This window comes from Lepidochelys kempii, chromosome 1 (genome assembly GCF_965140285.1).
Source record: "Lepidochelys kempii isolate rLepKem1 chromosome 1, rLepKem1.hap1, whole genome shotgun sequence".
Taxonomy (NCBI): Eukaryota; Metazoa; Chordata; order Testudines; family Cheloniidae; genus Lepidochelys; species Lepidochelys kempii.
In genome coordinates, this window is record NC_136380.1 from 131004010 (window position 1) to 131029305 (window position 25296).

The window sequence follows — 25296 nt, forward strand, 5'->3', positions numbered from 1 at the left end:
ATGAATCTGGCATTTTTCATCAAAAAAAATATTTTGATGAAAAATTTCAAATCAGAACTATGTATGGCTTGTATTAATACTTACCGCATTGTTCAAATACCCTTCAGTGTGCCTTATCCTACAGTAAAATACATCTTATTACTTATTTATACAGTGCTCATTCCAAAAGGTGTCAGTGTTCAAGGAGAAAATAGAAATGCAAGTTCTGTTTTATTTTTTTGTGATACTTAATCTCCAACCACAGCAAAGTGTGTTATTTGGAATACTAAAAACTTACATTGTTAGAAATAAATTGTCATTTTAGTATTTATTAACCCTGCTGTAATATAATCAACTAAATGATGACTTTGTTATTACCTTATTATGACCCTGATCAAAAAAGCCCATTGACACCAATGGGCATGTTTTCATTCACATCAATGGGCTTTGGATCAGGCTCTATATGCAATTTGTTGCCTTTCTGGAATAGATACAATTTGCATGGCCTTTGCATGAGTCTAAACTCAGTAATGATGTTCAGACTAGGTCAAATTTTATCCAATCTACTTGCCAATAAATAAATACTTTTTTTTATTATTATTATTATTTTATTTTAAATGGACTGCATTGGAAAGCGGAGTTTCAGATGAATATTTCCTGTTCTGTCCCAGTTCAGGTAGAAAAATTAATATTGATTGATCGTGAATGGGAAAAGGAAGCCTAGATTTCATGCTCCATTTGGTGTGCTTTTAATTATTTCTGTTAATATGATTTATTACATGGTATTAATTATACTTTTTTCTTTCACATGCACATGGTGTCATACTCTGCGGTTCTTGAACTATGGGGCGAGCCTCCCAAGAGAGGTGTGGGAATGTTTCAAGGGTGGCATGAGCTGTGTGTCCTGCTTTTTTTGAAAAAGAGCTCTGGCTATCAGCCGTGGGTCACTGGAGCTCATGCAGAAGGACTGTGCACATCCGGCAGACAGAGATAAAGGGGAGAGCCGGAGGCCTGCCACTCGGGCTTGAGTTCTCATCCCTTCCCCCATCCTCCCATTTCCTCCTGGGGTCAACCCTGGGGTGGCAGCAGCAGTGCAGAAGTAAGGGTGGCAATGGGGCACTAGGTCTCTGTTGTCATAAATATAAAGGGAAAGGTAACAACCTTCCTGTATACAGTGCTATAAAATCCCTCCAGGCCAGAGGCACAAAATCCCTTTACCTGTAAAGGGTTAAGAAGCTCAGGTAACCTGGCTGGCACCTGACCAAAAGGACCGATAAGGGAACAAGATACTTTCAGATCTGAGGCAGGCGGGAGGGGGTTGGTCTGTCTGTTCTGTCTGCAGATCAAGGAAGGAGGCAATACAACTCCATTAGAATTAGTAAGTACTAGCAAGGGAATGTGTTAGCTTATTTTTGTTTTGGCTTGTGATTTTCTCTGTGCTGAGAAGAAGGTGTATTCCTGATTTTCTTTTTGTAATTTTGAAGTTTGGCCCAGAGGGAAATCCTCTGTGTTTTTGAATCTGATTACCCTGTAAGATTATCTTCCATTCTAATTTACAGAGGTGCTTCTTTTACCTTTTTTTCTTTCTAATAAAGTTCTGTTTCTTTTAGAATCTGATTGGGGTTTTTTGTGTGTCCTAAAATAACCCCAAGGTTGGTCTTCGCTCATCTTGTTTATTCTCAAGCCTCCCCAGGAAAGGGGGTGCGGGGGCATGGAGGGATATTAAGGGGGAGTAGGAACTCCAAGTGGTCCTTTCCCTGAGTTTGTCTAAATCACTTGGTGGTGGCAGCATTATCTAACCCAAAGTACAAGGGAGAATTTGTGCCTTGGGGAGTTTTTAACCTAAGCTGGTAGAAATAAGCTTAGGGAGTCTTTCATGCGGGTCCCCATGTCTGTACCCTAAAGTTCAGAGCGGGCAGAGAACCCTGACAACTGTGAAAAGTGATATTGATGAGTATCACTTTTTACATTGCCACTCTTACTTCCATGTTGCTGCTGCCACAGCACTGCCTTCAGATCTGGGTGCCCAGCCAGCAGCAGCTGCTCTCTGCCTTGCCTTCACATCTGGCTGGCAGTATAAGTAGTTGGGGAGGGGGCGCAAATGACTACAGACACAAAGAAGGGGGCCCGATCAAATAAGTTTGAGACCCACTGGTCTAGAAGGATTACATAATCCTAGTTCATTAAGAAAAATAGTTTGCAGATTTTAAATAGAAAAGTGTATTAGAGTTGGTCGTCTTGTCCTTCACTTTTTAAAATCATATGTATCCACACAATGTCCAACCTAACTTCCTGACTGCATCACCACCACTTTATCAGCAGACACCACAGTGTTTAGCAAGCACAACCAATGGAAAATTGCCTTTTTCTTTCTTTGGCACTTAGCCTACCTGCTACAACAAGCAAAAAGACTTGTCAGATGGAGCTGCATGAGCTGTTAACCAAATCCCCCCACAACCCACCAGCTTTAAAATGTCAGCCTTTGTAACAGATTTTCCACAGCTCTGTTGGGAAATTTCAACTCCCACCAAGTTTCAAAATTTATGTAAACAAATTCTCCTATTCTTATATAGCTACTTTTCTACTATTTTACAAACCGGAACAATAGACACTGATTATTTAACAGGTTGTATCCCTTTAATTAGAACCCAGTCATTAAAGCCAGTAGGAAATGAAGGCACTCAGCACCTTCCAGGAGGTGCTCAGTACATTACAGAACTGTGATTTTACAGAATTGCAACTTGCAAGGGGATTGGTAAGCAAAAGGATAAGGTAACTGCTTCTAAGCCAGAACAGGTTGATAATGGCAGAAAGCCATTATAATCTGAAAAATGTTTAAGTGGCCTCACTCCTGATTAAATGGATTCTGTATTTCTGGGTTCTTGCATCATGCTACTTAACATGGTAGCTCAATGCTTCAGCTGGGGAACCAGTTTTTAGTGGACAGATGAACAAATCAAATTAGCCACCCATATTGTCACCTTTCTTGACCGGTTAAGTAGAGAGGACGAGGAGAATGGTCATGGAGACTGAATTATCTTTATACTGTATGGATTTTCTGAAGAACTAAATTAAGGCTCATTGGCAGGGCAGTGCTGAGAAGGGTATACTTGTGTTATTTGTGCTGTATCTTTTTGTTGGTCTGTTTCCAGTGACAATAATCCTGCATTTCTTTCAGTACAAAAATGTACTTTAGCATTAGGCGCTAATTCTCATTTACACTAAATCCCGTTTACAAAACTTGAGCAGTGTAAAGGAGTTTTAAAATTGGTTTAAATGTAATTTACGCGCATTGCAAGGCCCGTTTACAGTGTCAGAGTAGTGTAAAGAGCCCTCTGTATAAATGAAAATTAGGTCCAAAATATTTTGAAGTCTCACAACATATCCAAGTGGCCCAACTCTTCTTAAATACGTAAATTTATATTTTGAAACTTTTTTTCGAGTTTACTAAGGGTCTAGTCTGATATGCGCGAGAGCATTTTTCCAGCTGTGATTGATTGGCAGAGTTAGATAATGAAATTGTGTAGCTTAAGAGGCATTTCTTCTCTGTACTATTGCTCTTGTAAGAGTGCCTTATTCCAGCACATACACTAGGTGAGCCATGCTTCTTTTGAAGGCTTCCATGTGGCAAAGCTCTAGTATGTTGTGAACTGTACTTTGCATACTGTGACTCTTTCAGTTGTGATCAACTTTTTCAAACTCCTTGTTATGGGGTCGCTGCTTCTCTGAGGAGCAGCCCTTTCCTCTGATGGGCACAAATCTTTTTTGTTTTATACATCAGGAGGCCCTGCAGCAATCAAGCCACAATCTCGATAGCAGCAACCTCTGTGTGGTAACCACCTAGTGTGTTCTGAATGGTGCCAGTTGCTATACATAATAATGTTTTTTTAAGAAAAAAATCTGCAAAATTAATAAGAGCAAAAATGTTTATTACTTTCAGGTTACAAGTAAAAGTTTAAATCTTTCTGTTTTATTTTTTCAGGAAAGATTCTGGATGTGCTAGAGAAATGGAGTCTGAATGATAAGACACTTGTATACTTCACATCTGACCAGGGGGCACATGTTGAAGAAGTCTCTAGCACTGGAGAAGTCCATGGGGGGTATAATGGAATTTATAAAGGTGAGCTTCTTATAATGATTTTTAGAAATGTATGTCAAAAATTAGCTGCTTCCTCTGCACGGGGTGCAATCTGCTGTAAGCCCCAAATGTTCCTATCATTAAACTTCTAATGTTCATAATCCTAAATCCATATTTAGACACAAAAACATCAGTGGCCTGGTTGTCAAAAGTGATGAGCATCTGCAGCTCCAGTGACTTCAGTGGGATTTGTAGGTGTTTATCGCTTCTGAAAATGCTTTTAAATAGACTAGTGATGTCAGTGCGACAGGCTGAGATACCTGATTGGACAGTAGAGGGGTGAAGAGGTAGCTGTGTGTCATCAGAGATAGTAGCCAAGTGAGTGGGTGAAGTCACACAGAGAAAGGGTGTAGAGAGATAGAGGAGGAGGGAGCCCAGGACAGAGTCTGAGACACCCATAGAAAGCAACAGAGGAGGAAGACCCAATGAAAGAGACACTGAAAAATACCAAAGAGATAGGAGGAGAACCAGGACAGGACGGAGTTATGAAAGCCAAAGGAGCACAAGATTTCAAGAGAAGGGTATGATCAGTGGTGTCACAGGCATGCAGATTGATTGCTTTTCTCACACTACAGCTATTGAGACAATCAATGCGTACTTCAAATTCAAATAATTCTGTAGAGGCTTGAGACCATCAGTAAATTTACCTTATTGTAATAAGACCTGCTGTCCATGGGATCATGCTGCTGTAGAGGAGAATAGTGTTTTTAGCAAGATAAGATGCATGTCAGAATAGGAAAAAATCTAGCTGAATAGGTTATCTTTTCTTTTTGTCTGTTCATGTGTTCCTGACTTGATGTCACTTGCTGACCCATTTCACTTCAAGCAATAGCAGTATAAAATATGCTGATGAATTTGGTAACTCATTCAGATAAAGGGGTCATGATATTCACATGATTATAGATGACAAGGTGATTCTGGAGAAGGGGAGAGTGAGAAGAGGAAGATAAGAAAGAGAGAGAGGGAAGAAGAGGATGACTTCCCTTTGATATCACAATCCCACTCACCAATAAGTAGCTGATGGAGAAGATGGGGGAATATTAGGTGAGGGGAGAAGGTAAAGAAGAGGGACAGGGAGAGAACTGTTATAGTTCCACTGCACTGTGAAGTTTTCATTGGTACCAGTTGCTAAAACAGGGCCTGATTTTCAGCATGGAAGTGGTGGGTGCATAGCATCTCTGAAATGCAGGCCTGTGATGATGAAAGGGAGTTTAACTTCCATCAAAATAGGAGAGAGATGCCTGGTGCTTGTATGGACAGGTTTAGATAGTCTCACTCTTCCCAGAGAAATTTATATGCAAATGGTTCATTAATTTTCTTTTTCCTTCCTGTTTGGGTGATGGAGGGAGAGAATTGGAAAATCAGTTCCTAAACTTACTATCTGTAATTTTATAGAGGAGGTAGAACATTGCTTTTGAGTATGATTTCAGAGAAGAATTAGAGGTAGGGAAAAGAGGGTCACAGGAAGCAATAAAAGTATAGTAGGGCCACCATGTGAGAAAGCTATATAACTTTTATCTGTTTATAAAGTGTGTGAGAAATAATCTCAGATATTAGTAGGGCAAAAATTGCAGCAACCACAGCTGTGAGGTTACAGAATATACAATGGATCCTATTGTACCATAGAGATTGACAGCTGAGATAAATCTATCATTAACCTGAATTAGAACTATATTAATACTTAGCCCTTATATAGCACTTGCCATATTCAAAGCACCATAGACTTACACTTCCATAGCTATAGGCATGCCACATTTTGGAAGCTCTAAAAATGTTAGCGCTTTAGAATGTCAGACATAAAATGGGGGATACAATCTGAGAAAGAAAATGAATGAGACAATATTCATAAATAAGTGAATAAATTTGGGGAATGTACTTTCGTTTGGAACTTTCATTTAAACTAGAGTATGTGACAGGGTCAGGCCAGATGGCTATAGGAGAGTAATTTTTTTTTTTTGAAGCAAAAAAGGTACTTTTTTGTTTGCATAACACACTTACAAAACAAAACAGCAGCATATGCAATGTGTAACACAGCAACCAATCACAATTGTTTTCTCATTAGCTTCAGGGGAGGGAAGTGTTCAAGCTTGCCTGGGCCCAGAGCGGGGGACTTCCTCGACTCTCGTGGTCTTCCACCCTTCCGAGTTACCTGGTGGCCCAGAGCGAGGGGGCTTCATCGACTCTCAAGGTCTGCCACCCCCTCGAGTTACCTGGTGCCACGCCCGAGTGTCACCAACAATTCCCTCCTCTGAAAGCACCCAACAAAAGGGGCAGGCTGTGGGGTGGGCAACCCGAGGGTGGGGGGGCACATACACTTATGTGTGAAAGGACCCCTCTAAGGTGGTGGTATCCACAGCAGCAATGGCTGGGGCAGGGGTCCCTTACTCTCTCCCCCAATCAAAGAGTCAAAACAAAGGGAGCCAGACGGGGACACCGAGCAGAGAGCCTCGAACAGCGCCCACCACTCCTCAAAAGCATCAAGGGAGTCGGTGGACGCCGCCCAGAGGAACTCTGCCTGGATACGTGAACGGACCGAGGATCGGAAAACGGCCCCACAGTCACAGGAAACTCCATCGGCCAACCTCCTCTCTCTGGTTTTATGGATGGCTGTTTTAGCCAGGGCCAGGAGGAGGTTAACTAGGAGATACCGCGACTTTGTGAGGCCACGGATGGGGAGTGCATAAATAAAAAGGTGAGGGGAAAAATGCAACCAAAACATAATAAAAGATTTGTAAGAAGCCGGAACAGGGGCTGCAGGCTGGCGCACTCCAAATATACGTGCACCAGGGTTTCCCTCACACCGCAAAAGGGACAAGTATCTGGGATGGGGTTGAACAGCGCCAAGTATGTGCACATGCTCACAGCTCCGTAAAGGAGCCACCAACTGATGTCCCCGACGGGCCTCGGAACTAAGATGGAATATAGGCTGGCCCACCGGGGCTGCTCACCCTCCAAAGGTGGCAGAAGGTCTCGCCACTTTGTGTTGGGGCGGGACACTAGGGTGAGGGTGTGAAGGGTGTGGAGCACGAGCGTGTATAGATGTTTCCTTGGTGCAGTTTGGAAGCATAGCGGCTGCAGTTCATGCAGCTGGCTCTCCGTAAAGGGCTGAGGGGGTCGATTGGGTCTACGGGGCAGGGGTCCAATTAAAAGGTCCAGCGGGCCTGGGGTAGAGAGTGGGCGGGGCATGCCCTCGAGCAGGACCCGATCGAGGTAAGCTCTAGTAGCGGGCGGCAAAGCGGTCTTCACCTCCTAAAGTACGCGCCGGGGGGTACGAGGTCTGGAGAGCCCCATGCGCCGGGCGAGCATCAGGGGATCCAGCCAGTCTCCCCGGTCGTAGTCCAGGAGGTCTCCGACTCTCGTGACTTCTGCCAGGATCAAGAAATGGCGCACCGAGCGGGACTCCACCACCTGCACACGGAGCTGGAGATTGTGTAGCAGGGGCTCCGCGAGGAGATCTGCCCCCTCGGTGGCCGCCACGGACCTGGTCATTAAAAACCATTTCCAAGTCCGGAGGAGGTCCTGGTAGAAGACCGACAGCCCAGAGAGGTCTCGTGGAAGACCTCCTGAACAGAGATAAAAGAGCTGCCGGTCATATCGGAGCCCTCGGATGCGGCGCAGGATGGCGTGCGCCAGTATGCTCCACGCCGAACTGCCTGGATTATAAAGGAGCCTCTGTAGGGCCTGGAGGCGGAAGACGCAGACCTGAGTGTGCAGTCACTTCAGGCCCTGTCCTCCTTCCTTCAGGGGTAGATGAAGAATCCCTACAGGGGCCCAGTACATTCCTGACCAAAAGAACCCCAGAATCGATGTCTGGAGGTTGGTCAGGAAATCCGGGGCCGGGACCAGGGTGTTGAACCAGTACCAGAGCTTGGACAGGACTAGTTGATTAAGCACCAGCGCTCTCCCACGAAGGGAGAGACATCGGAGTAGTCCCGTCCATTTCCGGAGCCGCTCTATCACCCCGCCCAGTTCTCCGGCGGAGAGGGATGCGTGGCAGAAAGGTAAACGCCGAGGTAGAGCAGCGGACCCGCATTTTACCGGATGGTCTGAAGCGCGGGTGGGAGGGAGCTCGCCTGCCGCCAGTCTCCTACCGCCAAGCCAGAGCTCTTGACCCAGTTGACTCGGGCAGAGGAGGCTGCCGAATAGATGGCCTGGCAAGCCTCCACCCGCGCCAAGTCGCCCGGGTCCTGGACCACGAGGAGCACGTCATTGGCGTACGCTGACAGGACCAGCTGCAGCTCCCGCAGCACCAACCCTATCAACCTCCTGCAGAGGAGGCAGAGGAAGGGCTTGATCGCCAGAGCATACAGCTGGCCCGAGAGGGGCACCCCTGCCATACTCCTCGCCCGAAGCTGACCGGTTCGGTCAGGGTCCAGTTGAGCTTAACCAGACACTCTGCGGAGGCATACAGCACCTGGAGAAAACCCACAAACTGGGGTCCTAAGCCAAACGCTCGCAGAGTGTTCAGGAGGTACCCGTGGTCCACCCTATTGAACGCCTTCTCCTGATCTAGGGACAGGAGGGCAAACCACAGACTGTCTCTACGCCCGAGTTCCAAAAGGTCCCGAACCAGAAATAGGTTATCAAAGATACTGCGGTCTGAGATGGTGTAAGTCTGGTCTGGGTGGATCACGTCCGCCAGCACAGATCCTAGCCGCAGCGAGATTGCTTTTGCTACGATTTTGTAGTCCATGCTGAGGAGCGAGACGGGACGTCAATTTCGTAAATCGCGGAGATCCCCCTTTTTCGGCAGTAAGGCAAGCACAGCTCGCCTGCACGAAAGAGGGAGGACCCCGCTCTGCAGAGACTCGGCCCAGACGGTGACTAGGTCTGGGCCGAGGATGTCCCAAAACACGCGGTAGAACTCCACGGTCAGCCCATCCATGCCTGGAGACTTATTAGTGGGCATACGACGGAGAGCTTCTGAGAACTCGGCCAGAGTGAGAGGCAACTATGCCGGTCTCGGTTGCTCACGCTGACCGTAGGGAGCTCCTCCCAGAGCACTCTGCAAGCACCAAGGTCGGTCGGATCCGGGGAGAAAAGACTTGCGTAGAAGGCTCAGTCCCTCCCGCACATCTCCACCGGTTCTGTGAAGGGGGTGCCGTCTTTTGCCAGGAGGCAGGTGATGTGTTTCTTGGCCCCCCTCGTTTTCTCCAGGGCATAGAAGAAGCGGGAGTCGCAATCCATCTCCTGAAGGAGGCGGATGCGGGATCGAACAAAGGCGCTCCGGGCCCGATGCTCCTCGAGGGTCCGGAGCTCCTCCCACTTCTCCCGGCACACTCTGCAGAGGAACGAGTCCTCGGGGCTGGCAGCCAGACACCTCTCCAGGTCTCAGACCTCACATTCCAACTGCTCTATCGTCGCATTTCTCCTTCGGCTGGTGCCCTTGGTGTAGTTGCAGCAGAAAAGCCTGGTGCGCATCTTCCCCAGGTCCCACCATCGCCGCGCCGAGGGAAAGGCACACCACTGCCCTCATCAGGCCAGCCAGAATTCCCGGAAGGACATCACGAAGCTCTCATCCTCCAACAGGCTGTTGTTAAAATGCCAGTAGGCCAGCCCCGGCCTCTCCACACAGAGGGAGGCTGTCACGGTGGCTAGGTGATGGTCAGAAAATGGGGCCAGCCGAATGCTGGAGGAGTGGGCTTGTGAGAGATGGAAGCATGATAAATAAATGCAGTCAAACCGGGAGTGGCTCGACCGATGGGCTTCCACATGGACAAAGGTGAACGTGGAAGTGTCATCCGGGTGGTGGTCGCGCCAGATGTCCACTAGGGAGTGGTGTTCGACTATCTCCCGGAGGGTGTCCACAGCGGCCGGGCTCTGCTCGGTCCCCGAGTGGTCCTGTTCCTTGAGGGTGGTATTATAGTCCCCTCCCAGGACCAGGCACTCGTGAGAATCTAAGGTGCCGAGGAAAGCGGACGCCCGCTGGTAGAATTGTAGCCGCTCCGGGCCCGATGTCGGGGCATAGATGTTAACAAGGTTAACCACGAGCCCCTCTATACGGACCCGGAGATGCAGCAGGCTACCCGGCACGGCCTCGGTGACCCTTAGCACCTCGGGCCGTAAGTTGGGGGAGAACAGGGTCGCCACTCCAGCCTGTCGAACCGTGGCATGGCTAAAGTAGACCCTGTCCCCCCACTCCAGCTGTCAACTGTCTTCGGTGGTCTGGTCCGTATGGGTCTTCTGCAGGAAAACCACAGAGTACCCTCCCTCCCGAAGGAGGGACCTGGGACCTGCACCTGGGACCTGCAGAGAGCCATCCTACAACCCCGGGTGTTCAACGTTGCGATGGTGAGAGGTGTCATGGGGAGGGTCGGGGGGGTTCTCACTGGCAGGGACGCTCACATCTCCCAGCAGGCCGCGCAGCAGTCCGTGACCCATCCCGTAGGTGAGTAATTGTTCACGGAAGACGCGGACTCGCTAGTAGGCCGCGGCATCCTGCTTCCCCGTCCCTTTACCTTCTCCCTTGTGACCAGGAAGATTTGAGAAAAGTCCCCCCATCGCTGGAGAGCAAGTTGTACCTTGTTGTGGGAGCCACGGACATCTTCTGAAAACTAACGCAGCTCTCCTCACAGCTCATGGTGGGGTGGGGTTACGGTTTCCCGGTTGTTCCCCGGCAGGGCCCTTGGTGCAGCCCTGTGGTCCACTAAAACGGACAAGCAGGGTGCAGACCCTCGACGGGGTGCCTGATGGGCTGGAGCTTCTAGGTCTGCCTCAAGCTCTGGGGCGATAGGGGGCGGTGGAGGGAAAATAGCAGCTCCTAATGGGTCGGGGCAGGAGAACACAAAGACCGCTCCCTGGGGGTCATCAGTTGGGAAAGGGAAGGAGACAGCCCTGGGGGTGGCAATGACATTGCAGGAGATAAATTGGATAGGGGTAGGGGCAGGGGTAGGGGCAGAGGCGAGGTTCTGGGTTTCGGGAGGCAAGCAGCTGGATGGTGCCGCCTCCCGATCAGGCTCAAGGGTTAAGGGGGTGGGGAGGGAGCTCTCAATGACACTGGGTGTGCGCTCTGTGATGGATTTAGCGGCCACAGCATCAGGAGGTGGATTATCTTCTGTAGGGCCCCCGCCTGGGAAGGAAGTCAATTACTCCGCACCAACGGGGGGTGCCCCTGGCGACTCGTGCCCCGGCCGCGTGGCACCGGCTGTCACCTGAGCAGGCTCGGTGGTCGTCAGCGGGGTGCCAACAGTGGCTGGGTCGGTGGAGGAGTCCAGGGGCTCCTCGGAGGTGGGAGCGGAAGCAGCAGTTAAGGGGAGGGAGCATGGGGAAAAGAGGGGTGGAGTGAGGTCGCCCAGATCGAGATTTGCTGGCAAAAGGTCGTCCTCCCCCTGGGCGACCAGGGTCAGATCTAAGGCCTTGATCTCCTCGAACATGGAGGAGAGGACACTTTCCATCGCCCTGGGGTTCTCCCCGCCGGCACTCACCACAATAGTTGCCTCCGGGTTCACGGGGGCTTCGGGTAGCGTCAGGATAGAAAGGGCTTCTTTGAGGGTCTCGGAGGGGAGGGTCTCCCTTGGAGGGGAGACACTACCCTCCGGTGCTGCCATGTCTTTCCCGGCTGACACCAGTGGATGGGACACACTCATGGGCAAAGCGGAAGGTTCGGCATCTGTGCCCCCCTTCCTGGTCTTCCGGGGGGCCTCCGCCTCGGGTAGATGAGGCGGAGCTCAAGCCTTCCACTTGCCTCACTTCCCCTGGACTAGGGCCCAGCCCTCCATGGCATCATCTGGGGGCTGCTTAGCAGGGGTCGTGTCAGGGGGTAAAGGCAATGGCTCAGGGCCTTGCGGGGGGAACGGTGGGGCAGCATAAGGGAGGGAGGATTCTCCCTGGGGCAGGCTCTCTCCCATGCCTGGTGGTATCTCTGCCACACCCTCCTCCATAGGCCCCGCGAGATTGTCAGCAGCGAGGGCGGGGCTCTCCCACTCATCTGGGCATTGGGCCTGAGCGGGAGTAGCAGTGGTCCGAAGGGGGGGGGCAGGTTCGGGTACCGGGCGGCCGGTCTCCGGACATGCCCCGACGCCCGGCAGAGGTAGCACCGGGCTTCCCCCATGGAAAAGTACACCCGGTAATGGGCCCCCTGGTGGGGGACTAGGAAGGACCCTTCGAGCACCACTCCGTCGCACGCCGCCGACAGCAGTAAAAGTTGCACTTGCCAGCGGAATGAAAAAATGTGACAGAGGGTGGGGTCCTTGCAGCCCAGCGGGAGAGGGCTGATAACAAAAACAGGTTTCCCCAGGGTGGAAAGGGCGGGTAGCAGGGCAACATTGGGGAGAAAAGGAGGGACAGAGGTCAGGACCAGGTGGACGCCCAGGTCCTCTCGCGGCTCTAGGGGGACAAACACCCTCCCCACCGCCAGGCCCCTCTCTACCACTTCCTGGGCGGCAGCCTCCGAAGCTAAGGAGAAAACGACCTTCCCGTACATTTTGGAGGCCGCCACAATGGCCAAGGGCCCCACCACCCTCGCCAACGCCCACACGTAGGTCTCCACATGGGGCAAGGCGGGCACCAGGAGGCATCAGACACCGTGCTTCCTTGTCATGGTGGGAAAGGGGCCCCGGCCGCTATTGATGGTAGCGGAGGCGGTGGATGGGAGAGATGATGAGGCGGCAGATGGGAGGGCTGCCGCCACCCAGGCATACATCCTGGGGGCTGAGGGAGGGACATCTGCAGAGCTGGTGAAGGGGGCAGCGGGGGAGGACGCCATGGTCGGTGGCAGGGCTGCAGCAGTGGGGGTGGCCCCTGCCATGGAGGGCCCGGTGGTTTTAGCAGGGCCCTTCCCCTTCTTCTTACCCTGGCCTTTCCCGCCGGCTGGGGGGGCTCCCCTAAAGTCTGAAGAGGCGATGGGCATGGCAGCGGCGGAGGTCACCCCGGTGCCCTCCATTGCCAATGTCCCAGCAGGGGTGGTGGCAGGTGATTTACAGGAGTTGGTCAGGTAGAAAGGGACAAGCTGTGGGGTGGACAATTCGGGGGGGGAGGGCACATGAACCACCGTACGCTTGTCCAGAGAGTCCTGTTTGGTTGGCTGGTGCTTCTGTCCCACGTGGTGGAATCAGGGCGAGCAGCTGAGTCCAGAGTCAGATGTTAGACAGCCAGCAAAGATGGTGGAGTGGGGGGGTGAAGATCGTAGTGTGGGGGTTGGGAGGACACAGATGGATCGGGGGGCAGCTCCGTGCCACACCCGCTGCGTCCCTACAAACACAGTTAAGACACAGTCAAGGCCTCCCCCCACACGAGAGCACAGTTCGAAAGTTACTCAGTCTTAGGCCCCCTCCACGGCGATTTGTAGATTCCCCAGGCGGTGTTCCTCCGGTGGACGGCTTTTTCTCTGTCTGTTCCGGGTTTTCTTTTTTGCATTCCAGAAATGCCGGAGCAAGTGATAAGAGTCCTCTCGACCGGAGACGGGTCCACAGACATACAGCAAGCAGCTGGGTCTGGGGGCTGGGTCCTTCCACTCCCCCACTCCGGGGAAGTGGGCCGGCAGCCCCCCCCCCTCGGGGGGGGGTTCAGCTGGAGCGGCAGCAGCGTCCGAGGGCGGGCGGGGGGGGGGGGCTAACAGCCGGCCAGCACTCTAGCAACAGCAGAGAAAGAAAGAGGGGAGAGCATCTGGCCCAGTCGGGGGGGAAGCCAAGAGCAGGGGCAAAAAGCAAAGAAAGCCCAGACCAGAGGGTGGTAGCAGTAGGAGAGCAGGCTAAGTAGGTCCCTTTTCCCTGGGTAAGGTAACAGGGAAGGTTTTGTTTTTTTTTTTGAAACAGAAAAGAAGTTTATTTGTAACACTTACAAAGAATTACCAAAGGAAACAAAACAAACTATGCAACAAAACAACGCAAACAGAAGGTATAACACAGCAGCTTTCAGGAGGGAGAAGTGTTCAGGTTAGCCGGGGCCCAGAGCGGAGGGGCTTCCTCGACACTCGTGGTCTTCCATCCTCCTGAGTTACCTGGTGGCCTAGAGCGGGGGGGCTTCCTCGACACTCGTGGTCTTCCACCCCCTCGAGTTACCTAGTGCCGCGCCCAGTGTCACCGATTATCCCTCTCCTGAGAGTGCCCGGCAAGATTGGCACGGCTGCAGGGGGGGCGGTTCAGGGGTGGGGGGGTAGACACCCAGATATTATAGGACCCCTCCTAGATGACAGTAATGATGGTATCCACAGCGGCAATGGCTGGGGCTGGAATCTCTCGCTCTTCCCCTCAATCAAAGGGTCAGACGGAGGAAACCGGACGGGGTCACCGAGCAGAGAACCCCGGACAGCGCCCACCGCTCCTCGAAGGCGTCAAGGGAGTCGGTGGACGCCGCCCAGAGGAACTCTGCCCGGATACGTGAATGTACTTAGGATCGGAAAAAGGCCCTACAATCGCAGGATGCTTCATGGGCCAACCTCCGCTCTCTGGTTTTATAAATGACTGTTTTAGCCAAGGCTAGGAGGAGGTTAACCAGGAGGTCTCACGATTTTGTGGGGCCACGGATGGGGAGTGTATAGATGAAAAGGTGAGGGGAGAAATGAAGCCAAAAGCACAACAGAATATTTGTGAGGAGCCGGAAAAGGGGCTGCAATCTGGCACACTCTAAATATACGTGCACCAGGGTTTCCCTCACATTACAAAAAGGGCAAGTATCCGGGATGGGGGTAAACCGTGTCAGAAACACGCCTGTGCTCACAGCTCCGTGAAGGAGCCGCCAACTGATGTCCCCAATGGGCCTCGGGACCAAGGTGGAATACAGGCTGGCCCACCGAGGTTGCTCACCCTCCAAGGGTGGCAGGAGGTCCCACCACTTTGTATCGGGGCAGGACACCAGGGTGTGGGCGTGAAGGGTGTGAAGCGTGAGTGTGTATAAATAATTCCGTGGTGCAATTTGAAAACTGACGGGCTGCAGTTCATGCAGCCAGCTTGCAGTGAAAGGGTGAGGGGTTTGTTGGGATCGGCAGGGTAGGGGCCCAATGGAAAGGTCCGGCGGGCCTGGGGTAGAGGATGGGCGGGGTGCGCCCTCGCGCAAGGCTCGGTTGACGTAAGCCCGAGCAGCGGGGGTCAAGGCGGCCTTCACCTCCTGAAGTACGCGCCAGGGGGTACGAGGGCTGGAGAGTCCCATGCGCTGAGCGAGCGTCAGGGGATCCAGCCAGTCTCTCCGGTCGTAGTCCAGGAGGTCTCTGACCCTCGTGACTTCCGCCAGGACCAACCTCTGGCGCACCGAACGGGACTCTGCCACCTGCACACGGAGTTGGGGATTGTGTAGCAGGGGCTCCATGAGGAGATCTGCTCCCACGGTGGCCGCCACGGACCTGGTCGTTAGAAACAGTTTCCAGGTCCAGAGGAGGTCCTGGTAGAAGACCGGCAGCCCGGAGAGGTCTCGCGGAAAGCCTCTCGGACAAAGATAAAAGAGCTGCTGGTCGTATTGGAGCCCTTGGAAGCGGCGCAGGAAGGCGTGCACCAGTATGCTCCACGCCGAACTACTTGCACTATGAAAGAGCCTCTGCAGGGCCTGGAAGCTGAAAACGCGGACCTGAGTGTACAGACACTTCAGGCCCTGCCCTCCTTCCTTCAGGGGTAAATGAAGAACTCCAACAGGGGCCCAGTGCATTCCTGACCGAAAGAACTCTAGAATCAATCTCCGGAGGTGGGTCAGGAAACCCGGGGCCGGGGCCAGGGTGTTGAGCCGGTACCAGAGCGTGGACAGGACTAGTTGGTTAAGCACCAGTGCTCTCCCTCGGAGGGAGAGACATCGGAGTAGTCTCGTCCATTTCCGGAGCCGCTCTATCACCCCGCCCTCTAAATTTTGCCAGTTCTCCGGCGGAGAAGGGTGCGTGGCGGAAAGTCTTGGACCAGCCCCCAGAGAAAGTTCTGTCTCCTGTACAGATGAGCTTTACTGTTATCGTTGAGAGTTCCATTGTGCCAGAGCTACATAGTTGTCAACCAGAGTTTTTGTCCCAGAGCTTTAGATGGTCTTGTTATCCTTGGCACTGGCCATGAAGTGCATCGAAGATAAGAACTGAGACCTTGAACATGATTGGATATTCTATGGAAAGCCAGTATCGAGAATGGTGGACAGGTCTGATGTGGCTTATGGAAGCCTGTGTTGTTGAGGAGACGAGCTTCAGAGTTCTGAATTAGTCAGAGTTTACTATGTGCTAAAGGTTTCATGCCAAGGTATGTTGTGTTGCTGTAATCCAGCCAAGAAGTGACAAAGGCATGAATAACGAGGCCAGGTCTAATTGTGGCTGTGTATTGTCAACCAATGGAGACTGCACTGTGGCTGCAAACTAATCAAAATACTTTCCTTTGCCCACAAATATCATCTCTGGTTTGCTCAAGTTCAGCTTAATCCAGCTGTTCTTCATCCAAGAGCTAATCTCATCCAAGCACTAGGCCATCTTGGTGGTAGAGTTCATATGCATGTTAAAGGCACTTGCGAACATGTTATTTGATCAGTTCACCAGTGGTAGTGTATAGATGTTGGAAAGGACTGTGGAAAGAGTTGATCCTTGTGGAACTCTACAAGCCTCAGGCAGCAATTCTGCCCCATTTGCTTCTTGGGCTTCTTTACATATACTGAGAGGCAAAGTGCCCCTTCCCTGGGTGGGTGAATGGCAGATTTCTCAGCAGCTTTTCAACTCAGTATTTCACCAGAAAAGAGAAAGAAAATGTATCTTCTACTTCCTACTTTTCCCCAGCTCTCTTCAGGTTGCAACTTCCCAAGAAGTATTTCTTTTCAGTGGGTCTATTCCTTTTCTTCTTCTGCCACACTTGCCTCATTGCTTCTTCTGGCCACTCTGATTCTACACATTGCTTCTGCATGGGTCAATCGGTCTCCTGTGGAAGAAGGAGAGTAGAGTTCCAGGTCCTCCTTCCATCCTTTACAATTTTTCATTGATATTTATCTTTTAGAGCAAGACAGGATGCCACCAGTCTCAGACCAATGATTCTCATCATGATATCTGAAGTTGTGGGAATAATCCCCTGAGAAATAAGTACACAAACCCCAGCAAGGCAATTTGCCTTGGAGAATGTTGAAGCTACGAGGCCATAAAGCTGTCAATAGTGTTCACAGAACAGCAGATGGTATCCAGGAACTGATTGTGAATCTAGATGAAAAAACAGAAGGTGCTTCCCTTTCATTAAAATAATCATGATATTCTGACTAATTGCCCTCTAAGCCTATGCAGGTTTCAGAGTAACAGCCGTGTTAGTCTGTATTCGCAAAAAGAAAAGGAGTACTTGTGGCACCTTAGAGACTAACCAATTTATTTGAGCATAAGCTTTCGTGAGCTACAGTTCACTTCATTGGATGCATACTGTTGAAAGTACAGAAGATCTTTTTATACACACAAACCATGAAAAAATGGGTGTTTGCCACTACAAAAGGTTTTCTCTCCCCCCACCCCACTCTCCTGCTGGTAATAGCTTATCTAAAGTGATCACTCTCCTTACAATGTGTATGATAATCAAGTTGGGCCATTTTCAGCACAAATCCAGGTTTTCTCCCCCCCCCCCCCAACCCACTCTCCTGTTGGTAATAGCTTATGTAAAGGCCCTGTAGGATTCCCAAACTGTTATGAGATCTGGAGACCCCTTCTCATGAGTGAGCCCATGGTTACCTTGGTCTGAAATTCTACTGTCCTTGTGGATGTTGGTGCATCTCAGGAAGATGAGGGCAATAGAAATCTGGAGGCCAAACTTTAGAAAACATCAGTTTATCATAATAGACAATTCTAGTGGTGAGTGTATCTAAGCCCTGACCAGGGGCTATGCCATTCACATCAATTAATATATTCAAAATATTAATTTTGTTTATAAACTTAGCTGCACTGGATTTCAGTAAACACACTATTCTGAGGACATGGGTTGATCTGTCTGCTCTCAATCAACACCCACCAAATCACTCCTGAAAACCCACATGTCATTTGAGAGCTTTGCCACAGTCTTCAATGAGAGCAGGACTGAAACTCTTTTGGTCAGGAACTTTTTCCAAGTTCATATATTCATTTATAAAACACTTTGGAGCACTGTGCCTATCCATGGTACTATGTAAGCAATTAATTACAATATTTGATACCTTTTCCATATGGATTTGTGTCAATCACATCTCATTAATTCCCTCCCAGCTGATCCTAATTGATTTCTGGTAACCGTCTTCTCAGGTGAACCTGATTGACCTGTAGTCACCCCTCCTCAGTTGATAGGGAGGAGAGCTATCTGGGCTTCTGGGACTGTTTTCTATCCCCTCCTTGTAGCTGTCTGTCCTGAGTTTATAATTCTAACTATATAACTATATAAATATATATTTGTGTATATATATATATATATATAAAACAGTGTCTGATTTATTTTAGCCAGTATTATTATGTTAGTGTCAGTGAACCTAAGGGAAAAAATCAGCTGAGTAAAGGAATAGTACATTTAGTGCAAATAAAATAACCAGTTTGTGAGGGTGGCATGTAAAGAGGAAACAAAATGATGGTGTTTAAATGGCATTTCTGAAGGAGAAATTGCTTTCTGCTAAAAGCCATGTTAACTCTTTCAGGTGGAAAGGCTACAAACTGGGAAGGAGGTATTCGTGTGCCTGGTCTTCTTCACTGGCCAGGAGTGGTACAGGCAGGTGTCCATATTGATGAGCCCACAAGTAACATGGATATATTCCCTACAGTGGTTAAACTTGCAGGGATACCATTACCCAAAGACAGGTATGGTATACAGTTTCTTGTATTCTACACAGTATTTTTCATGGACATTTTCTTCTCTTTGCTATCTTTTAGGTCTGTATTTAGTGGGAGAGAAGCATGGATTTGAAATTTCATTATTTTATCATTGTCTACAATAGTAAAATGTCTTTTTCATAGCACTCTTGTGGTACATTTTATAGCCATGTTGTACATGAAGACAACAAAATCTTTTGGAGTGCCTTTTCTGAACTAGTTCATGTAATTAATTTCCATCTCCTCTTGGGTGATCCTTTGGAGAGTCCTAGTTCCAGGCTCTCCACAACCCTATAGACTAATCCTGCACCACTGATATCAATGGGTGCTTTGTCCTTGGAGGTAGTGTGACCTCCTTTGTAAAGTGCTTTGAGATCTATGGATGGAAAGTTCTGTAAAAGAACTAGGTGTTATTCAATGGGTGCAGGATCAGGTTCCATATTCTAGATCATCCTCCTACTCTTTGCCTTTAAACCGTCACCTCCCTTATCCTTTACAAAACATTTTGAAAAATCATACAAAATAATGAGTAGCTCTGTAAGAAAGTTCCTCTTCCTGCAGTTTTATAGTGTGAGACCAATGGGGCATTCAAAGAAATTAAGTGGATCAGCAGAAATTTTAGAACAGATAAAAGGAAATAGCCCTCATGCAGAGTATTGCAAATACATGAAGGTCACTTGTATGGAGCATATTCTGATCTGAGTTAAGTCACTGTAAAGCATTGACTTTTATGGAGTTATTCTGTTTTTACACCAGTAATCTTCCTCTAAGAAAAATCACTGAGGCAAGCAATTTAGTGGGGTTTAAACAGTGGTTAAAGTAGATAAAAATGTGAGGGGAGCTTACCTGTTTTGGTAGCTGTATGTCATCACTGGTGTGCAGGCAAACATTTAGAGGGTTAATGTTGCAGGTCTCATTACATCCAGGAGTAGCGTGGACTCTTATTTCATTTCAGCATTGTCTGAATAAAGCACCTATTCCTCTTGTAACTACTCAGGTCTCTCTGATCCTTGTTCCCTATATTGACATCAAGTAGTGAAGTGACATTACATCATCTTCTATGATGCAACATGGCATATGGAAAACAATAGGAACAAGGGAATAAGTGTATCTAAAAGGCATCCATGTCCCCAGATAGGCCCGTAGCCAGCAAACAAGTGGGTATGTAGGTTTTTGCATGTGGGCATACAGAGCTCAAGGCCCTGTAGGAGGATAATCTTGAGCTCCCAATTTATCTCCCCAGTAGGGAGTGCCCAGAGGGACAATGGAACAGACAGAACCTTTCTGCTTTTTTCCAGAATCTGCAAAGGGATGTCATCAGTTGGTGGCAGGGTCCTTCTTTTCTCGTGGTCAGGATGGAGAGTTGGAGGCTCTTCTTGTTCCCTCCTCTGAAGTATAAGGAGAAGCAGCAGTGGACAGCTAGGACCATTCTATTTTTCTTATCAGATTCCAGTGCTGTTCACCTAATGGCAAGAAGGCTTTTAGAGTCCCACAAACTCCCCAACCAGGCATCAGCTCCTGCTGCTGCTCCCGCTTCGGATTCCCTGGTCTCATGTGTCATTATTTTACTAGCCAGCGACTATGCAGGAGGAACAGGAGCTCATCTTCCCCAAGTCCAGGAGAGGGAATGGAGGAGAACTTTCCTCCTGCTTTTACCAGAAGAAGGACAACTGCTCTTCCACATGCTCTCCATTACTTTAACACCTAGGTTTACACAGGGACTGGACATACAGTACATAGGAGGATACATCATATAAACTTTTACATAAAAGCTCTGATTCTTCAAACATTTACACACATGCTAAGCCTTAAACCAATTACATGCTCCATTGAGTTTCAGGAGGGAGTTACCAGATGGGTTTTCCATTCTCTTGTAATCTCTTTTTCAGGTCACTGTTCCAAATACTCATCTATGTGTGACAAGGAGATGTGTATGCAATAAAGGTCTGTTGCATCTGAGCTAAATCCTGCTTCCATTGAAGTCAGTGTCAAAACTCCTTCTCCTCCAAAGACAGAAGAATTGGGTTCTTGTATCTTTTACTCTTACTTGACCAGTGGAAGTTACAATCCTCTCTTTATCCATGTGCTCCTTCCATACTTCAGCCTGTCGTTATGGTTCAGTCAGACTTCCCCTTATACCTCAGGAACTGCACTTGTGTAAATACAGTGCCCCTTCATTTGGAGATGTAAAGATAGTCCTGAATGCACATATTATTTTGTGTTGCTAACTCTTAGAGACAAAAACTTACTTCGCTAACTTTGATGTCCTGGACTTTGCTGAATATAGGACTTGAGTCATTCTGTGTCTGATAACTATTGCTTTATTTATAGATATTGAAGTCTTGGAAAAAGTTTACCACATATAGCAAAAAACAGTACAAAGGTTTTTACAGCCTTGCTTAAAATACTCTAGGGTCAGAGGGTGCTTTAGCTATAGGCAAACTAGGCTGCTGCCCAGATTGGAGATATCTGGGCAGCTGTGTAGGGCAGCAGATTTGGGCTGGCTCCCCCTCTATCATGATGGAAGGGCAAATGGGCCAAATCTGAGTGGCGCTGTGACCTAATGAGCCAGGTTACAACTACTCTCATTCAAATTTGGCCCTCGGTCTATGAGGGGGAGGCACACTGAAGTTTTGCCTAGGATAGCAGATTGTCTTGAGTAGCTTCTGCTTAGGGTCATTAACTTACAAGGCTGGAGTGATGTGGAGAACTGGGAAATATCTGTATTATTTTTATTAATATGGTGTATGACTCTGTGTGTTTGTTTATGCTGGGTCACTTGCTATCAAGTTAGATCAAAATGGATTGTTAAAGGAACCAAGCAAGAAAGCTACAACAATGAGAGAGACAAGAGTCATGTAGCAAACAATGGAAAAGCTGTTTATTGGAGAATACCCCTTCCCTGTCTCCACCCAGGCTAAGAATGGTTTACTTTTCCAAGGATAAGCTGAGGATCAAAGGGAGATGCTAAACTTTACAGGAACCCAGGCCTTGAAAAGGGAGGGGGGTTGGGTGAGCTAAAGGGGGCTGCCCAGAGAGTGTCAATGAGAACTGACAGGCATGCAAGGAGACACACAGAGATGAAGAAAGCATGTTGTGATCAGGACAATCTGCATCTCCCAGCCAGAGATAGGGGTTAGGTGGGATGAAGAGAATTTACAGAAAGAAAGAAAGATTAAGGGTTGGTAAAGGGGGAAAAATATAGAGAGACCGACCTTCACTGTTTTTACCCTTTGCTCAGTGTGCTATGTACCTTTGGGTGAAAGAATAAATAATACTTTGTTTTGAAGAAGCTGTTTTCAAGTCATTAATCAGCCACTGTCTCAGGCTCCCACTGGAAAAGGCTTACGGGTGCCAAACTCAGTTGGGCCTGTCTGGTTAACACCGTTGGAAGACAGGGAGGCTGTGGGCCACAGATCTAGTCTAAGGGTTATTGGACTATGTGGTTCCACCCAGAGTGAGGTGCAGGAAGCAAAGCCTCTCACCTGAGAGAGATAAAAAGGGGCCCTAAGTCTTATCTCGCCCAATTACTGTGACACAAGGTATTGTGAAAGATATGATAACAGAAATTTAAATATCTTACATGAAAATCTCCCACCATCCTGTAACTTCTTTGTGATCCAGTGGCCACTAATGCTGTCCTGGGTCAAGGTGTGAAAGAACATATACCCTGGCTGTCACTTCTAGGGCACATTAGACTTCAAGGCTGCCAAATATTTTGCTCATCCAACTTCTCTGTAACGTTGAAAATAGTATGTTCTAATTTCCCTTCTTGGTTACAAGAGGTAGATTTAATTAGTTTGTGTTCCTGCCTTTCTTTTGATCAGTTCATAGGTGCTAATATACAGTTCCAAAGCTGTTGTGTCCTTTCCTAAATACACTCAGTAAATCATTACAGTGAAGAGGCTCTTCTTGAAGTTCTGGAGAAATACCGGTCTGTCTTCTGGTGCTCATTTTGGTAAAATGAGAAATGTGCACCTGCTTAACTAAACGCAATGCAGCTTTCCTTCTGTACCTCCTTGGAGGTCCTAGGCAAGATAATAAATACACATAATAAAATAAATCAAAATAAGACAAAGTAATTCAGAGTTAATACACCAAGCAGAACTTATGATTATTTATTATAGGCCAAATGGGACGCTTATAAGAATAAGGTACTATTCAGAATGGATAAGGGTGGCAGAATATGGATCCAAATATATAAATTGCTTTAAACTGCAGGAAATCCTATCCCTTTTGAAATCAATGGGAGTTTTGCCTGTGATTCCAAAGGGGCCAGGGTTTGACCCCACATTTTCTTCTCGGACTCTTAAAATGAACCTTTGCTTATTGAAATCACACATAATAAATTGATAGCCATTTCTAAGATCATTCATTGCCATGAACCTAATCAATGCAAATATCCTGCTGCAGAATTCCAGAGCAAAATGAGGAAACGTTTTTGGGAAACTGCAAAATTTGGTTTCCAAGATCAAGTGTGAATGTCTGCTGTACTAAAGTTCTGGGCTAGATTGTGTCACGAGGGCATGGCCTTTTCTAAGGAGAAGCACATTGTCTCAAGACAATCCCAAAGAAGGAAATGTAGTTCTGGGAGTCACAATTCCCTGCTCTCCCTTTGCTCCTCAGGGAAAGTAATTTGCTGCTGGCCTATAGCACAAATAAATTAATACTCTGACAACATGCCAAATGAGCTCTGTTATGAGTTCTGTTGCCTGGTGTGTTGAGGGGGCAGATTAAAATCTCTGTTTATTCCCCACCTGTCCCCAGTTATTCTCCCCTACCTGCCCCGGCTGGTTGACTTGTAGCACCTCAACCCCTGTGCATCTAAACTCAAGGCCAAGCTGGCTTTCTGAAGGGGCATATTTCCCTGTATGCACCTGAACAGTCATGCAGCCCAAAACATTTTAGCCATCTGAGATTGTTTGGAGTTTATTAGTATTAATTTAAACAGTTTATCTGACACTCTCAGTGAAATGATGTTCAAAATTAATTATGACTTTCAAAGGAAAAATAGGAAGGAACATCACAAGTGGCATCCAGAACTACTTTATGAAGTGACTATTTTTAACTGCCATTAAAACTCAAATTAGATAGCTGCAGAATTGGTTCATCATATGTTGTTAGAATATTCAAGCTACTCTGAGTTCAATAAAGCAGGGTCACTTTTTAATTTTGCATGGAAAAAATGAGCACCAGCTGATACGCCAGACTGGTATTTCTTCACAGCTGAAGTGAAGAGACACTCTGCTGCTGATGATTTATTGTGTGCTTGTAGGAACAGACAAGACAGGTATAGGATATGAAAAATTACAGGCTTGCCCTGGGACATCCATTACAAACAATCACTCTGTCAGATCCTTTGTGGTCTTGATGTGTGCAAATTTTATGAACATTAATCTCATGCTCTCTGAGTGGACACTAAGCCCCTAGGAATGTTGTTTTGTTTTGTTTTTCCTCTTTTCATGTGATGCCCCCACACCAGTTTCTCTGCTTTAACCTCTGCCATCAAATTGCTTTGTTGCCACCACAATCCTTTCAGGTGAGGAGGAGTGGAAAGAACTATATGCCATAATTCCTGCTCCACAATAGCTCAGAACATGTTATTGTGACTAGCATGAAGCACCCCAGGGGCTGGATCACTCACCAGCAGCCCTCTGAATTCTCTCCAGCAAAAAAAGCCAACAAATAGGTTTCGATCTGGGGGAGGCTACTCGTCAGAGAGGAAGACCCAAAAAATGAGGTTCTAGGAGGGGAAAGATAGCAGAGAGCACCCCCTTCTGACTGTAGGCAGCAGGTCCTGGGGGATTAAGTAGAAAAGGGATTAAGTAGAAAAGAAACACACATCCTTATCAAAGAGGCTGGAAGGGGAGGGTAGCAGAGGCACCTTCTTCTCCTATCCTCATCCTTGCAGCAGCCAATAAATAGAAAAGGAATCGAATAAGGAGATTTTCACCCATGTGCAATGAGTTACCTCTGAGTCTGCCTACATTTGATGAGTCATCCCTGGGTTCCCTCTGAGGCCATGTCTACACTAGCATTTATGTTGGCAAAACTTCTGTCGCGCAGGGGTATGAAAAGGTCCTGCAGCCTGTGTCTGTCTCTGTGATAGTCAGCCCCTGTTCCAGCCTACCTCTGCTCCTATCTCAATCAGCTATTGTGTGATTCTGATTCCATGAATCAGACTGGAGGATCCTAGGGGGTAGGAAAGGAGTTTCTAATTTTATCGGACACTTCCTAGCAAGGGAGTGATATCAAAATGGAACCGCAAGTGGAGGCGAGGGACAACATTGTGGTAGGAGTCCCAGTATCTTCTCCCTGCTCATTAGCTGGGGGTGAGTACTGAGCTCACCATGGTGGTGGTCTATGATTTCCAAACTTTTCTAATCAGTTTCAAGCCAGTAGCTTTAATTTCCCAACTAGTAATTACCTGGCAGTTTTTTCAAGCATTGGTTGTAATAACAGGGAATTACATAATAATTAAAATTTACATAGA

The 25296-nt window shown here is 48.2% G+C and overlaps 1 protein-coding gene across 6 annotated transcripts in view; it reads left to right on the forward strand.

Annotated features, from left to right (window-relative positions):
- STS (steroid sulfatase) overlaps positions 1 to 25296 on the forward strand; it is a 174959-nt gene that overhangs the window by 98909 nt on the left and 50754 nt on the right. For all 6 annotated transcript variants that reach the window (XR_012160073.2, XM_073354359.2, XM_073354348.2 and 3 more), the window contains 2 exons: positions 3962 to 4099; positions 18632 to 18791. Coding sequence is in view for 5 of the 6 variants with exons in the window: in XM_073354359.2 (XP_073210460.2) it covers positions 3962 to 4099; positions 18632 to 18791 (298 nt within the window). In the remaining variant the exon portion in view is untranslated. The remainder of the gene's footprint in view (positions 1 to 3961; positions 4100 to 18631; positions 18792 to 25296) is intronic.